The sequence below is a fragment of the Lynx rufus genome, unplaced genomic scaffold (assembly GCF_022079265.1).
Source record: "Lynx rufus isolate CCGP_SWC_20201006 ecotype Redwood Valley unplaced genomic scaffold, mLynRuf1.p SCAF_6, whole genome shotgun sequence".
NCBI lineage: Eukaryota > Metazoa > Chordata > Mammalia > Carnivora > Felidae > Lynx > Lynx rufus.
Window position 1 is genome coordinate 95,922,483 of NW_025814878.1, and position 16,662 is coordinate 95,939,144.

Here is a 16,662-nt window from a genome sequence, read left to right on the forward strand (position 1 = left end):
ACCTGGAAAGATTCTAAAAGACACAGATGGCAGGGTCCTTTCCCAAATCAATGTGGGGCCCAGGCAGAGAGAGAGAGAGAGAGAGAGAGAGAGAGAGAGAAAGAGAGAACATGCATGCACACTTGTGCACCTGCGTGTGTTTTAAGCCCCTAATAGGGTGATTCTAGTAGGCATCACATAAAGCTGAAAAGCCATGATTTTCAAAATGGTTTCCAAAATAATATCCTCAACTATCATTTTTTCTTCATTCATTTTGCTGAGCTTTTAATGGGTAAAAGTGCTCTTTCTTTTTAATGTTTATTTATTTAGAGAGAGAGCACGAGTGGAAGAGGAACACACAGAGAGAGACACAGAATCCAAAGCAGGCTCCAGGCTCTGAGCTGTAAAAACACAGAGCCTGATGTGGGGCTCAAACCCATGAACTGTGAGATCATGACCCGAGCTGAAGTCGGACGCTTAACTGACTCAGCCACCCAGGTGCCCCATAGAAGTGTTGTTTTTAAAATTGAGCCAGGTGATATGCTCCAAAATATATCAGTTCCCATTGAAAGCATGTAGACATGAACAATTTCTACTCCTAAAGCCACTCCCACCCCTCCACACAGGCCCCGATGCTTCCAGGAACCCCCTTCCAAGTACCTCAAGCCACCTTTAAATGTCCAAAGACTGTCCCCCCACCAAGTCTACCCCTCCATGTCCCATAAACCTCAGATGCTATCTTGGGGTCGCGCGGGATGGGCTTTTGATTTCTATAATACTTTAATTTCTTCAAGGTGAGCAAAGGTTATGTTTCTAAGAAAGATATTTCCATTTTCAGAGGAAAAAGAAAGTGTAAAAAGACCCACTTTGCTTAACTTTGCACTTTTGCTTTAAATCCTAATGAGTCATTGAAAATCCCCTTGATTGCTGTCTCCAGGCTTCAGAGGTCGCCAGAATTAAAGTACTGAAATTAATTTGGAAAGTGAAAAGCATCAGCCTCCCCTAATCTCGCCCCATTTAGCCAGTCTGGGCTGTGCCGTAGGAGGAGGGAGGAGGACCTGGATAGAAAAAAGAAAAAAACATTGCAATGCTAACACCTCGCCACCTGCTACCGGAGGAAGAGCTGGTCAGAGTCTTATTTTCAAATTCCTTCCATCTGTCTGGCTTCCTCACTTGTCCTCTTTCTATTTTAAAAAATGTATCAGTGATTCAATTAAGTTTTGAGAACATCAATTTGTGGCAATAAACTCCATTTGTGAGGAAGAGCACAGAACACAGGAAGCCTTGGAGCTGAGGAGCAGCTCTGATTTTGGGCACAGGCCCAGAGCTTTCTGGTTAACTTTGCACTGCTCTCTTCATGTGGATTCCTCTCCTGCTCTGTGTGCAGAACAGTCTTCATCAGTCTCTCTCTGTTGATTTGCAGGAGTCTTTAAGCATGGCGGGGAAGCCCAAGCTTCACTACTTCAATGGCCAAGGCAGAATGGAGTCCATCCGGTAGCTCTTGGCTGCAGCAGGGGTAGAGGTGAGATGCTGATTTATTCATATTATTTTCGTCTTGGGGTCATTGAATACTTACTTAGGGAGCTGGTGTAGAAAATATGATTATATGGATCTTGAACAAAAAGCCAATTTTGCCACCTGCTCTTTAGACTCTGGGCTGTGAGTGAACCAGTGCACTCTTTTATTAAGAATAAAAGTGCCCAACTAGCGTGGAAACTGGTTGTTGGCATTGAGCTCACCCAAGGTGAAGCAAATAATGACTAATGAGCAAAGAAGGGAGGGAGGAAGAAGACGAGGAAGAAAGGAAGGGACCCAGTCTGTCAAACAGCTTCTTTTCATTTCATTCTTATCAGCCAAGTATTGGATATGTTTAACTTACATTAGTCTCAAGCCTGGGTGGCTTGGTCGGTTAAGCATCTGACTGTTGATTTCAGCTTAGGTGATGATCTGGGCTCAGGTCATGATCTCGTGGTAGTGAGATCAAGTCCTGCCTTGGCTTGCACTGACAGTGCAGACCCTGCTTGGGATTCTTTCTCCTCCTTTCTCTCTGCCCCTCCCCTTCTGGTGCTCGCTCACTCACTCTCTCGAAATAAATATATATATAAAAGAATATATATATATATACTATATATATATAAAAGAATATATACAATAGATATACACATATATATAAAAGAATATATACAATAGATACTGATGTTAGAACATATCATTCATTACCAAAACTATAACTATCCTATACTTTAATGAATTAAAAAAATTCTATTCTCAACATACTTAAAAGCTAAGTTACTGAAGTTTATAAAGAACTTTCAAAGATAAATATTTGTATCTGTAAATATTTATTGTGAGTAGAAAGCATTAGCCTCTTCTGTAACCCACACAATTAAAAAATTTTTTTTAATGTTTATTTTTGAGAGAGAGAGAGAGAGCAACCATAAGTGGGGGAGGGGCAGAGAGAGAGGGAGACAAAGAAATGGAAGCAGGCTCCAGGATCTGAGCTGTCAGCATAAAGCCTGATGTGGGGCTCAAACCCAAGAGCCATGAAATCATGACCTGAGTCAGATGTTTAACTGAGTGAGCCACCTAGGCACCCCCACACTTTTTTTAAAAGATTTATTTATTTTTGGGAGAGCGCAAGTGGGCTAGGGCAGAGAGAGAGTGACAGGATCCAAAGTGGGCTCTGTGCTGACAGGCTGACAGCAGTGAGTCCGATGTTGGGCTTGAACTCACGAACGCAAGATCATGACCCGAGCCCATGTTGGACGTTCAACTGACTGAACCACCCAGATGCCACCACACATTTTTTTTTTTTCTAATTGCTCCTAAATGGTCTCTTAGATCCAAAGATGAAAGAACAGGCAGTTTTCTTCACACTTACGGTCAGCTCCACGTGGTTTAACGTGAAAATAGCAAGTAACCCCATTCACTTGACATTTGTTAGGATGGTCTACATTCTGTTTTAGCCCTGACAGAATATGTAAGTTAATTTGTTCACTAGGAATGTAGATTTCTCATATGAATGCAGCTTAGAACATTGTTTATTATTTAAATATTTTGTGAAATAGACCCATTTTGTGTTACCTGGTGGTACAGAGGTTTTGAAAATATTTTAGGTGACAATAACAGATGTTTTATACTAAAATCTGAAGAAACCTAAGAAACTATTTGCCAGGAAAAAGTCTGATGTACTGTAGGGGCTCCAAGAAGCCACGAAATACATAACTGGAATCTAGGTCCCCAGGTAGAGAATTTCTGTTGTAATAGGGGCACCTGGGTGGCTCAATCAGTTAAGCATCTGACTCTTAATCTTGGTTTAGGTCATGATGTTACAGTTCATGGGATGGAACCCCACGTTGGGCTCTGCACTGACAATGTGGAGTCTGCTTGGGATTTTCTCTCTCCCTCTCTCTGCCCCTGCCACACTTGTGCTCTCTCTCTCTCTCTCTCTCAAAATAAATAAACTTTAAAAAAAGAATTTCTGCTCTAATAAAGCAAAAAATCTCTGTGAAAACTTCACCAGCACTTTTGTCAAAAATTCCTTTGTTATGAATTTTTTAAATTTTAAATTAAAATTTTGAAAATATGTGAAGTACAAAAAAGCTTATAATGAACATGATGCCACTATGTGGAATGAGCAGTTATTATTTTATCATATTTGCCTCCAGCCATAAAAATAAAACCACAAGGGTAATATATTAATATAATCTTTTAGAAATAAAGCATTAACAGATGAAGCTAAAATTCAGTTGGACGGTCACTCCCATGTCTACTGAAGTAACCTCTATCCAGTCAGTCCAGCCTTTATATTTTTACATTCATGTGTGTGCTCACCAACCACTCGTGTGTCTTTTGAAATAATTTACATAAATGGTGCCTTTTGAGCATCATTCTATATTTTCCTCCTTACATTCACTATTATGTTTTTGAGATCTATTCATATGGAGATGGATAAATGATAGATGAATAAAGGAAGGGGGTGAGGAATTAGGGTCATTCTTTTATAATTACTTTTTATTTATTAAAAAATAAAAAAAATTTTTTAATGTTTTTATTTATTTTTGAGACAGAGACAGAGCATGAGCAAGGGAGGGGCAGAGAGAGAGGGAGACACAGAATCTGAAGCAGGCTCCAGGCTCTCAGCTGCCAGCACAGAGCCTGACACGGGGCTTGGACTCATGAACCATGAGATCATGACCTGAGCTGAAGTTGGATGTTTAATGGACTGAGCCACCCACGCAGCCCTAATTATTTTTTAGATCTCAGTTTTTGTGTATTGTTGTTTTAGCATTAGCTCTGAATAAAATATGATAAATCACGTGGGAGACAATGTGAGCCCAAAGCCCACCTGTCAAAAACACTGCAATTTCTTCATGGGGGAGGGCACTATTTTTTAGTATATAATAAAACAATTTGAACTTGTCATTTCTTCTTCCAATGACCTAATTTTTTCAAAACAATAAAAGGCCAATTCTCCTTTCTGAGCCACATGAAGCTCTTTCTGGGATCTCCTGACTCTTCACAGTTCTTATATTCAGGGTTGGTATTGTAGTTTGTCAGAGTTAGAAGAAAATTCTATAGTCAATATTTACCTTCTGTGCCTGACTTTTCTTTTTGATGTAAGTCATAGCAAATTTTCAAAAGTTAAATAATCATGCTCTAGCACAAATGACTTTGCTAAAATGGCTGTGCTTCGTTTATCCTTAGAGCAGAACTTGACAGGGCCCCTCACATAGTAAGCGTTCAAGCAAAAGATATAATTGAAGAAGACACCCCATTAAAAACAAAAACGTTCAGGTGGTAAACCCTTGCTTTGTGGTCTGGTGAAACTCAATCTAAACCTACTAGAAAATTCCTCGGATAGTATACAGTCTGAGGAATTTCACTGTATTCCATTCTCTTCATGGCCATACCCAGACGATGGGCTCCCAGGTGCTGCCCTCTCCCCAAGTTGCTCTCATGGATTAACCTGGTAACGCCCTGGTTGGAATTGGAGGTTGGGCTTCACGCTCTGAGATCTTGAAGCCTGGCCAAAGCAAATAGTAAAGTTACCCTGGAGTTCCTGACATGAGAAATTTAAGGAGAAATTAAAATCATAAACAAATGTACTTTTCCCCCCATCACACTACATGAAAGTCAAAAGTAATCTTTAAAATGTTTTTTAATGTTTATTCACTATTTTTTGAAAGAGAGAGAGAGACTGAGCGTGAGCAGGGGAGGGGCAGAGAGAGAGGGAGACACAGAATCCAAAGAAGGCTCCAGGCTCTGAGCTGTCAGCACAGAGCCCAATGGGAGGGGCTTGAACCCACAAACCGAGAGACCATGACCTGAGCTGAAGTTGGAAGCTTAACCAACACTGAGCCAACAGGTCCCCCAAAAGTAATCTTTAAATTTAGGAAAAAAGGGCTTTGGGGAAAGCTTTGTTTTTATACTCTGGTTTCCCCAACTGTATTCTCATATTTGGTGTCAACTTTGGAATATGACTTCTTCCTATAAAAATTTCTCAAATACACGCAGCACCTGGGTGGCTCAGTCGCTTAAGCATCTGACTTCAGCTCAGGTCATGATCTCACGGTATGTGGGTTCAAGCCCCACCCATAGGACTCTGTGCTGACAAGCTCAGAGGCCTGGAGCTTTCTTCAGATTCTGTGTCTCCCTCTCTCCTACCCCTCCCCCTCTCATGCTCTGTCTGTCTGTCTCTCAAAAATAAACATTAAAAAATTATTCGAATACAAATTACACATTTAGCAAGGTGATAGTGTCTAAAATGTAGTGGGTTTGGAGAGAAGGGACTCTAGCCCTGGTTCTTCCACCTTTTAGCTGAGGGACTTTGGGCAAATCAATTAACCTCTCTGGGCTTCATATGCATCAAATGAAGGCTTGGAAAAGAAGAGCACCCAGAGTTGTAGCTAATGCTCATTTTCAAGGTTTAGGAACGAGGGTGATCAAATACCTCAGTTTAATGTTAACTCTACGTATTCAGGAATAACACTGGGAACCACATTGTCAGTACCTTTTCTTAATATTTTTTATCATCCCAAATTGTAAATGTAAAATTTTTAATTTTTTTTTGTTACAAAGGGGGTAGAATAAAATCTTTGGGGAAAATACTATTTTCCATTTATGCATTGTGTTTTCCATCTCTAATCATGATAGAAATAATACAGAAAACCCATTGTGTTTAAATTTTACATTAAAATTATACTGTACAGAATGCACGCATCCAATTTACAGATGTATTTTTTTCAGTTAGATTGTTACCACATAGTTTCTGAGATTTGCTGCAGTTTAAATTCTCTGTGTCTAAATAATAGAATGATCAAACAAACATTTGCTTGTTCTTGAGCCCTGGAAATGAGGGACAACAAACACCACCCAAGGGAAAGTCCTGAGGAAAAGAGTAACAATGATCAACATTGAGCCAAACATAAGAGTTTGTCTTCTTTGGTAGGATCTCATTTAACCGTCATGACTGTCAGGAGTAGGTATTAGCTTCATTTTCCCACGTTAGGAAACAGAAGAGAGTAACTTGTCCGAGCTAATGAAAGGAGTAGTCTGCATTTAGATTATGATCTGAAAAGTCCATCTGGCAGGTTCCATCCATACAACAGGGGGTATCAGTGTTACTCAAGATCAATTGAATTCAGTAAATCCTTTGCTTTGGTTTTATATAAACATTTCCTTAGGTTCACAGAACACAGAAGAGGTCAGCATGGGTTCAATAACTACTTGAAACATTGGTTTAATTGGTGGCTAGACCATTTACTTCTATTCACTTATTTTTCTGTGATATCAAAAGTAATAATAAAGATCAAAATGATGCTCGCAGCCCATTATTATATTCTGTCTTTCATTCTTTAGTTTGAAGAAGAACTTTTTGAAACACGTGGAGAATTTGAGAAATTAATCCAAGGTGAGAAAAAAAGCCTGTTACATATGATGCTGTATTAGACCAAGGATGAGACAGGTGGTCTCTCTATCTCTGTGGGAGGCACACCACACACACACACACACACACACACACACACACACACACATTCTTTCTTTCTTTTTTTAGAGAGAGAGACAGAGAGAGCATGCATCAGGGGGGAGAGGAGCAGAGAGAGGGAAAGAATCATAAGCAGGCTCCATGCTCAGCACAGAGCCCAAGCCAGGGCTTGATCTCACAACCCTGAGATCATGACCTGAGCTGAGATCAAGAGTCAGATGCTTAACCGACTGAGCCACCCAGGCGCCCCACACAAAGAGCAGAGAAAATTAGGTAGACAGTATCTGATGTATCTCTATGTCAAGAAGGCAGCACTTGGATCTTGCAACAAGCATATGAGAGTTCAAAGTGGGAGGAGCCCTGCCTCCAAGTTCCTAAACTGTTACAATTTCAGCCCCATCCCCTTGTTTCCTCAGCCATAGGGATGATACTTACTTTCTGCAGTAGCCACTTTCATGACACTGCATTGCCCCTTTGTTGCCTCTCAGTTCTCCAGGACCTAGTTAACTTCTTTGGAACTAGGTATGGTTAAAGTAACTAAAGTAACTGGTATGATTCTGTCTCCCAGCTGGACCCCAACTGATGTAATTAGGGAGCAGAGAATGTCCTTACAGTGAAACCTGGTGGCAGCAGCAGAAAAGCCAGGATGCTCTCGCCATGGATCCAGTCCAGAGAACTAGCTCAACTTAAGGTGTTAAGTGGGAAAAGTGCCAGCTTTGCTGTTTCCCTTCTGAGGAAGGGTCAGACAGATGGACAGAGAGGGAGGGAAGAATAGGGACAGAGACTGGGGTTTAAATCAAACCGTTGCTCTCTCAAGTTGTTGTTGTTAAATGCAAAGATTCCCTGAAGACTGAAACATTCAGCCCAAAACAAAGAGCTATCACCCAGATGGAAGGTCACCGGGATTCCAACTGGGAGAAGGGAGGGAAAGGATGGAAGGTTCACACAGAAAGTGGTGTGCAATAATGTGTGGAAAGTGCATGGAGGCACATTTCAAGGAGTGCTTTGAATTCCAGGTTGAGATTAGATGTTACTGTCTTATAAGCAAAGAGGAGTAATGGAAAGGTTTAAACAGAGTGTTATGACTCCAGGAAAACAATCAGGCAGTGCATGTGGGGTAGGTCAGAAGGGTCCATCTGATCAACGTTACTCATCATCAGGCAAATGCAAATCAAAACCACAATGAGATATCACCTCATACCCGTCAGAATGAAACAAAAGGTGTTTTTTAATCAAACAACACAAGAAATAACACAAGAAACCAAAAGTGTTTTTAATTCAAAAAATTAAAAGTAGAATGGCCCTGTGATCTGGTAATTGCCCTACTGGGTATTTACCCAAGGAATACAAAAACACTAATTTGAAGAAATACATGCACTCCTATGTTTATTGCAGCATTATTTACAGTAGCCAAGATATGGGAACAGCCCAAGTGTCCACTGACAGACGAATGGATAAAGAAGAAGAGGTGGTGTATATATATATATATATATATATATATATATATATATATATATTTAAATCTATAGATATGCAATGGAATATTACTCAGCCATAAAAAAGAACAGAATCTTGTCATTTACAACAACATAGATGGATCTAGAGAGTATAATGCTAAGCAAAATAAGCCAGCCAGAGAAAGACAAATACCATATGGTTTCACTCATATATAGAATGCAAGAAACAAAACAAATGAACAAAGGGAAAAAGAGACAAACCACAAAACAGGCTCTTAACTATAGAGAAAAAACTGGGAGGTGGGGGAGGGGAGAATAGGGGAAATAGGTGATGGAGATTAAAGAGTACACTTATCACGATGACCATTGGGTGATGTATGGAATTGCTGAGTCACTATATTGTACACCTGAGACAAATAGAACACTGTATGTTAGTTATGCTGGAATTAAAATAAAAGACCTTAATTTAAAAAATGGAGGGCCCATCTGAGGGCTGAGTTACCACCTAGGACCTTACTATGATGGTTCAGAGGGAAAGAGAGTCTACTTTGTGGGGTGGCTATAGGAATGGAGAGTAAGTGATGAGAAAGGGGCATTCCTGGCCAGAAAGAAAGTTTCTGTGTCTGTACTTTGTTGTATCTCCCAGATTACACAACCTCAAGTCTTGCACTGTACACATTTTTGTGTGAATAAATGCATAAATATTTCTTTTATATCAGTCTCTAAAATATTTTAGTAGTATTTGATTACTTACTCTCATTTTGTAGCAGCTTAAGAGTTTAAAGAATATTTAGTACTACTATCAGGGACAGTAAATAATGCAACTTCCCTTTGTATATTTTAAGGTGGAACTCTGATGTATGAACAATAGGGACAGAGAGTGGGGTTTAAATCAAACCATTGCTCTCTCAAGTTGCTGTTGTTAAATGCAAAGATTCCCTGGTCAAAATTCCATGGTCGAAATTGATGGAATGAATCTGGTAGAGACCAGAGCTATCCTAAGATTCCTAGCTGCAAAATATGACTTGTATGGAAGGAACATACAGGAACAAGCCTGGTAACAACAATCACTTCTTACTTAAAACAAAATTAAAAAAAAAAGAATATCTAACCTTTAGGCATGTTAGCAATCATAATCTAGATGCTAGATTAATCATAATAGATGATAGATTAACTGAAAATTCTTTTCTTATTTTTTAACTTCATATTATGGGAAAACTAACACACATCAAAGGAAAGAGAATGGTAAAATAAACCCTATTTACACAATGGTTACTTTCAACAATGATCAATTCATGGCCAATTACACAGTTTATTTCATTTTCTGATTCTTTATCTAGTACGAAAGCAAGGACAAGAACCAGTGAGGGAAATGGGACTCTTTCTCATGAAATCTGTTGTTTGCCTCCACTAGGTGGGAGTAAAGCACAGGGTAAAACACAAGAACGAACAGATTTGGGGCGTGAATGTGAAATTGATTCCAGAAGTATCTTTTGGAAACCACCTCGCTAGTCTCCGGCACACCAGATAGCTTCCCAGTCTCCCAGACAGTCTAAATTCTCACGTACACACACCAGTCCTTTTGCAATGGGCAACCTGGTCTACAAACCAGCACAACAGACTTGTCTTTATCTGGATTTTCTTTTTTCTTTTCTTTTCTTTTCTTTTCTTTTCTTTTCTTTTCTTTTCTTTTCTTTTCTTTTCTTTAATTTTTTATCTGGATTTTAAAATAGCAACCCTAAATTGTAAATTATTGCACGGAATTAGAAAACCATTAGTTGGTAAACAACAAACAGTCCATTTTTACCAAATGTGATGTGTTTTAAATAAATTTCTCGTCGTTTTATTCACAGAATGCATTTATTTTCAGAAGCTTAGCTTTTTTTTTATTTTTATTTTTTATTTAAAAAAATTTTTTTTTCTTAAGTTTATTTATTTTTGAGACAGAGAGAGACAGAGCATGAACGGGGGAGGGTCAGAGAGAGAGGGAGACACAGAATCAGAAGCAGGCTCCACGCTCTGAGCCATCAGCCCAGAGCCCGACGCGGGGCTCGAACTCACGGACCGTGAGATCGTGACCTGAGCTGAAGTCGGACGCTTAACCGACTGAGCCACCCAGGCGCCCCTCAGAAGCTTAGCTTTAAACTTTTTAGTGCAGTAAGATTTTTGAAATGCATCTTGTATTTTTAAATCTTAAAATAAGTTTTCTCTTGCTTTCTAGCAGATTCTAACTGCCAAATTTCTGCTGATTACATCCCTGCAGTGTAGTTTAACACATGCTTCTGTCTCAGTATTTCCTGGCAATTAGTTGTTAGATATTGAGGTTTTATCAGACTCAAATACTAGTGGTTTTTGCAAGGCTATTTCATAGGTATTGGTGCATTCCCTTATCAGGAAGCAAAAAAAAAAAATGTCTGCTCATCTACTCTTTATGATCTTAACAGCCATTGGCATTCAGTGCTATCATTCCTTCTGCATTTATTATCTAGAATACTCCTATAAAGAAAAACTCTCCTTTACTATCTGGTTACCTGGAGTACAGTTTCTCAAAGGAAATGCTAGACGTTTGTTTACCAATTTTCCAAATGAGTTGGCTCACCTGATTCCTACAATTAATTATTTGTTATTGTTCTAGTATCACTGTGATCTCATCGATTTAAGTACCTTTGATGTGTTTCAATTCATGTTAGTTGTTATTCTTAGTTATGCTCGAATTGTCCTACCTTTGGCCAGTGGGAGCCAAGTGGCTCCTGGAAATGTTTGACCTTGCTCTAGTGGTCTCTGATAACTCCCTTATTACCTGGTATAATATGATGATCCAAATTAATCCTGTACATCTCTTGTTCCAGACCTGGACTCAGCCATTCCTTGAAGGAGCTGTGGTTTTTAAGTACATCTTTCTCACTAATGTTTAAAATGGAAAATGAACTAATAATTTTTAGGTGCCTTCACTGGTATATCATTATAATGAAACCTTGTATGTGTTACATATTTTATATTTTAAAACTCTTTCAACTACGTAATCCCCAAATAACTCTAATGCTCAGAATGCTACTCTTCTGGCTCTCTACTGCTGCAGACACTTTCTCTCACGGTTCTGTGAGTTGACAGGGATCCGCTGGATGGCACTAAGAGTCTCTCATGCAGGTCCTCACTCATATGTCAGGCACCTGGGTTGGGAGAGCTGGAACAAAGGGCCTGGCAGGGTCTCTCTCTCTCCCTCCACATGACTTCTCCCTGAGACCAGCTTGAGCTTTTTCTTCCATGAGGTGGCTGACTTCCCTTAGAGCAGGTATGGAAAAGGATCGGGTAGAAGCTATAAGGCTTCTTATGACCTAGTCTTAGAAGTCTCAGAACATTACTTCCCCACATTGCGCTGGTCAGGCAAGCCCCTAGGACCCATTCAGATTCAAGGGGAAAATGAGACTTAGTCTCAGTGGCAGGAGTAGCAAAGAATTTGAGACCATTTCAAGAGACTCATTGCTATTCTAGGTTAAAGCTAAAAGAACTGTGGCTCCAAAAGATTAAGAGACTCACTGTGGAGCAGGACAGAGGTTTTCCAATGCCCAGACCAGTAGTAGTCTTTTCACTATGCCATGGTGCCTCGCCTAACGTAGTACCTATTTTTCTGTTCATTCTGGCATAGAGATGTGAGTGGCAAGGGAGAACCTGTCAAGTAAGTTCTGTGCCTTCCTAAATTGTTCTACTAAGTTTGAGAAACTTCAGTCCAGATGGAGATGTTGTTGGCAGCATAGAGGTCCCTAGTTACCTCCCCCCACCTTGTATAGACATGGGTAATTTCATTGTTATAACATTTAAGCAGCCAAATACGATCTTTGCCTAATTTATTACTTTAGGACTATTTTAATACATTGTGTTTTAATTAGCATTCATGTCACAGGGTTGAAATTCACACCCACATAATTGCTCACATACTTTAGTCCTAGAATTTTCCTTATTTCTCAAATTGATCTTAATATCTCAAAGAAATAACATGCAAGTAGAAATACTTGCTTTTAACTCATGAGACATTGAGATACCTGTTAACTAGGCAGGTTAAACTGAGGCATTAGTTAACATGTTTCTTTGGCTCATGAAATGATGGTTCCTTTACCTGGAACTCTTTTGATTTATCATCCCTTCTCTAGGATTGACATGTATGTAGAGGCCTTGAAGGATCTGAGTGACATGATTATGTTCTTTCCACTCTCTCTGACTGGAGAGAAGGCGATGAATCTTGAATACATCCTTGAAAGAGCCACTACAAGATTCTTCCCTGTCTATGAGAAGGTAAGTGACAAACGTCTGCCCTGCTCTATGACATGGATCAAGGAGGAGAAAAAACAACTAAACTGAAAATAAAGAATGTTATTGGTGGATAAAGGTCCCAAAAACACTTTGTGAAAGCAAAATTCTTCCCCCAATTACAGTTATAAGACAAACCTGCCCTTCTTCCTCTCACTCTGGTCTTCTGCATTATATATTTTTAAGGATTTCATGCATAATTCCAGCAATATTTGTAGTTCTAGTGCTGACAGAATTTCAGTTACTTGATTTGATTATGGAATAAAAGAGAGTCTTATAAAGAGGATTCCAAAGGGAAAATTCCACACTAATTAGAGAGGAGGGGGTGGAAAGGATGGATATTACTTCTAAAATACACTGGATAGTACAGGGCCCAGGACAGTTTATAAGGCTTATCAGAATTCTACACAATATTTTAAAATTAAGAAACAAATTGTTATAAAAATAACACTATTTTTCATCTGTCCCCACATTTTTAACAGCTGAAAATAATGTCTGAAAAGCTTGAGCTTTAAGCAAATACTTAGTGCCAGTCCTAACACAAGGGTTGGTTGACTTCTTTAGTATCAGTGCTCTTGACCTCCAGCTGCATTCATTATAATATCAGTCAACATAGGCAAGCATCATGAAAAATGTTAGGGGTTTGGTAAAAATGAGACAGATCAGTTTTCCAAACCTAACAGCAATGCTGGTTTAATCCATCATTTCTGGGTTGAGTACCAATGGTTGTAATTGAAGGATTTAGTACATACATTGAAATATATTTATATCAACAATTTTACAGCTTAATCATATAATGTACATTGTTTATTTGATATTTATGTATTTTGTATAGATGATTGATACTCTAACTTCCTAGGTTATACTTTTTCATGTATTACATTAGGTGAGTTATCAGTCCCCTTGGTGCAAGATGGAAGATGAATCAAACTGAATAGTCTATACCTCAGACTTTCTCAGTATCATTTGTTCAAAATCATTTAAAAGATAGTCTATGGGGCACCTGGATGGCTCAGTCAGTTAAGTGTCCAACTTCAGCTCAGGTCATGATCTCACGGTTTGTGAGTTCGAGTCCTGCATTGGGCCCTGTGCTGACAGCTTGGAGCCTGGAGCCTGCTTCAGATTCTGTGTCTCCTTCTCTCTCTGCCCCTCCCCAGCTCACACTCTGTCTCTCTCTCAAAAATAAATAAATGTTAAAAAAAATTTTTTAAGTAATCTATTCTGGTGTAATTAGCATATAATTTAAGAGATTTTTATCCTACAGTTTTACCAATAATGGCAATGGAATCGATGTTTAACACCGCTATTCCCAGGACTTAAGTGTTTGTTGTGGGATACTATGAAAAACAGAGACTTCTCTGATGGTTAAAAATAGTATCAACAACATCACCACCACCAAAACGGTGCTAATCCTATGATGGCTCATTTTTGTTTTGTGCTTACTTTGTGCCAATCACTGTTCTATACATTTTGCATGCATGATTCCATGTAATCTTCATAACTCCATCAAAGATGTGCATTGTTATCCTCATTTTGCAGATGAGGCAACCAGAGCTTAAAGAAGCAAAGTAACTTGCCCAGTGTCATACAACTAATAACACTGAAGCCTACAGTCAGGTCTCTCCAACTCCTGATCCCATGTCCAAGCAACACAAAATCACAGAGGTCTAAGGCTAGAAAATACTTTAGTGTCCTTTCTACTCCAACCTTTTATATTCAGTTGATTTTAACACAAAGTGACCCATAAGTCAGAGCCTTATTAGAAGAAAATTTTCGGGGCGCCTGGGTGGCTCAGTCGGTTAAGCGTCCGACTTCAGCCAGGTCACGATCTCGCGGTCCGGGAGTTCGAGCCCCGCATCGGGCTCTGGGCTGATGGCTCAGAGCCTGGAGCCTGTTTCCAATTCTGTGTCTCCCTCTCTCTCTGCCCCTCCCCCGTTCATGCTCTGTCTCTCTCTGTCCCAAAAATAAATAAACGTTAAAAAAAATTATAAAAAAGAAGAAAATTTTCAGGGTGCTTGGGTGACTCAGTCGGTTGAGCATCTACTCTTGATTTCAGCTCAAGTCATGATCCAAGGGTCATGGGATCAAGCCCCACCTCAGGCTCTACACTAAGCATGGAGCCTGTTTGAGATTCTCTCTCTCTTTCCCTCTGTCCCTCTCCCTCTCTCGCACACACACTCTCTCTAAAATAACATAAAAATTTTAGGAAAGAAAATTTGTTTATAGAAACGAGGCATGTGTCCCTTTGAGAATTGTGTTCTCCCACAAAGAGCAGCAAATCTAAGGAGCCTGTCCTGAGATGGTGCGAGGAGAGAATTATGATTGCAGACCCAGGAGAGCCACCAATCCAGGCTGTGAGGGGTAAAATTGTTCTATAAAGGTTCATAGAGAAGGTACAGGGGATATAATGGAAAGAAGACAAAGGTATATGTGAGATGAGGCTGTTTCTGGTGTTCAGAATACTCAGGAGGATTTGGGCTAGTCCACCTCTTTCAGATGAACAAACCGAAGCCGTCAGAGATGGGATTTACTTGTGCTCACACAGCTAGCCAGTGGCCAAGATTAGGGAACTAGGTCTCTAAACTTTTAGAAGACTTTCTGCCAATCACACTTACTTTAAATTATCTTTCTAGGTATAATCCCTAAATCCTCTAATTCTTTTCAACTATGATGCAGGCACTAAGAGACCACGGGCAAGATTTTCTTGTGGGCAACCAGCTGAGCTGGGCCTATATACAGCTCCTTGAAGTCATCTTAATGGCTGAAGAGTGCAAACCCAGTGTCCTCACAGGATTCCCTCTGCTACAGGCAATGCTCTCCAAATAACTCCCAAGAACTGCAGGAAGAATGAATTTTTATCATTTGCTTATTCTTTCATTCAGTCATTCTCATTCTTATTCTCATTCTTATTAGCATTTAAGAACCTACTAACTTCCTTGTGCCAAGCTACAAAGATACCCTCAAAGAACACATCTAGTGGGTGAGAAAAGCACATAGACAGATAACCTCAATATAAGGTAGTAAATTTAAAAACAAAGTAAGATATGGGAAAGTAGAGGAAGGTCATGTGGGCCAGCATGGGGATCTGGGGCAGACTTCTGGCAGGACTCAAGTCTCAAAGGTTTTGCCCAGAATGTAGCAGAACCTCAATAAAATGGCTTTCTTTCTCTAGATAAGGTGACAGAAAAACATTTAAGATATTCTCGTCCTAACACAGCAATTGTTTAACAATAACCAGAGCCACTGACTATACTCTTGTGTGCTAAGCATTGTACCAAGCACTGAAAGCACATTACTTCATTGATTTTATTTCATCCTCAAATGGGTAGGAAACGACTCCAAGAGGTCAAAGAACTTTCTTTCAAGTCACACTGTCAGTAGGTGACAGGACTGGTGCACAAACCCTCAGTCTGACTGATTCCATGGCCTGTGTTCTAAGACACTTTGCTATGTTGGTGGATTCCTTTCTAGCCTTTTAAATATATGCGTATTGAAAATAGTTGTATTCCAAGTTATGGTAATTCTGCAGTCTCCATTTCCCACTTCACATTACATTATATGCATGTTTTGGTATTTTTATTTAGTTTGCCTCATTTTTATACAATATGGTATTATATTTTTGAACATTTTCATGATTATATAATATTACATTTACTGTGCTCAGAATAACTTGCTATTTGTTATTTATTTTTGAGAAAGAGAGGGAGAGAATAAGCAGGGGTGGGGTGGGCAGAGAAAGAGAGGGAGAGAGAGAATCCCAAGCTGGCTCCTCAGTGTCAGTGCAGGGCTCGGTGACGCAGGGCTCCGTCTCACAAGATCATGACCTCAGCCAAAATCAGGAGTCGGACACTTAACCAACTGAGCCACTCAGGTGCCCCAGAACAACCTAATTTAAATAGTGAAAATCATAACAACTTAAATATTCAATACCTG

The 16,662-nt window shown here is 39.6% G+C and overlaps 1 protein-coding gene across 1 annotated transcript; it reads left to right on the forward strand.

Moving 5' to 3' along the window:
- The first annotated feature begins 1,414 nt into the window (after nucleotides 1-1,414).
- On the forward strand, nucleotides 1,415-15,621 carry LOC124529381 (glutathione S-transferase-like). The gene is given in 6 exon segments (XM_047103278.1): nucleotides 1,415-1,501; nucleotides 6,841-6,892; nucleotides 8,561-8,573; nucleotides 9,359-9,481; nucleotides 12,573-12,714; nucleotides 15,406-15,621. Coding segments are annotated over 6 exon segments (567 nt in total). The 3' UTR covers nucleotides 15,556-15,621.
- Nucleotides 15,622-16,662: the final 1,041 nt, after the last annotated feature.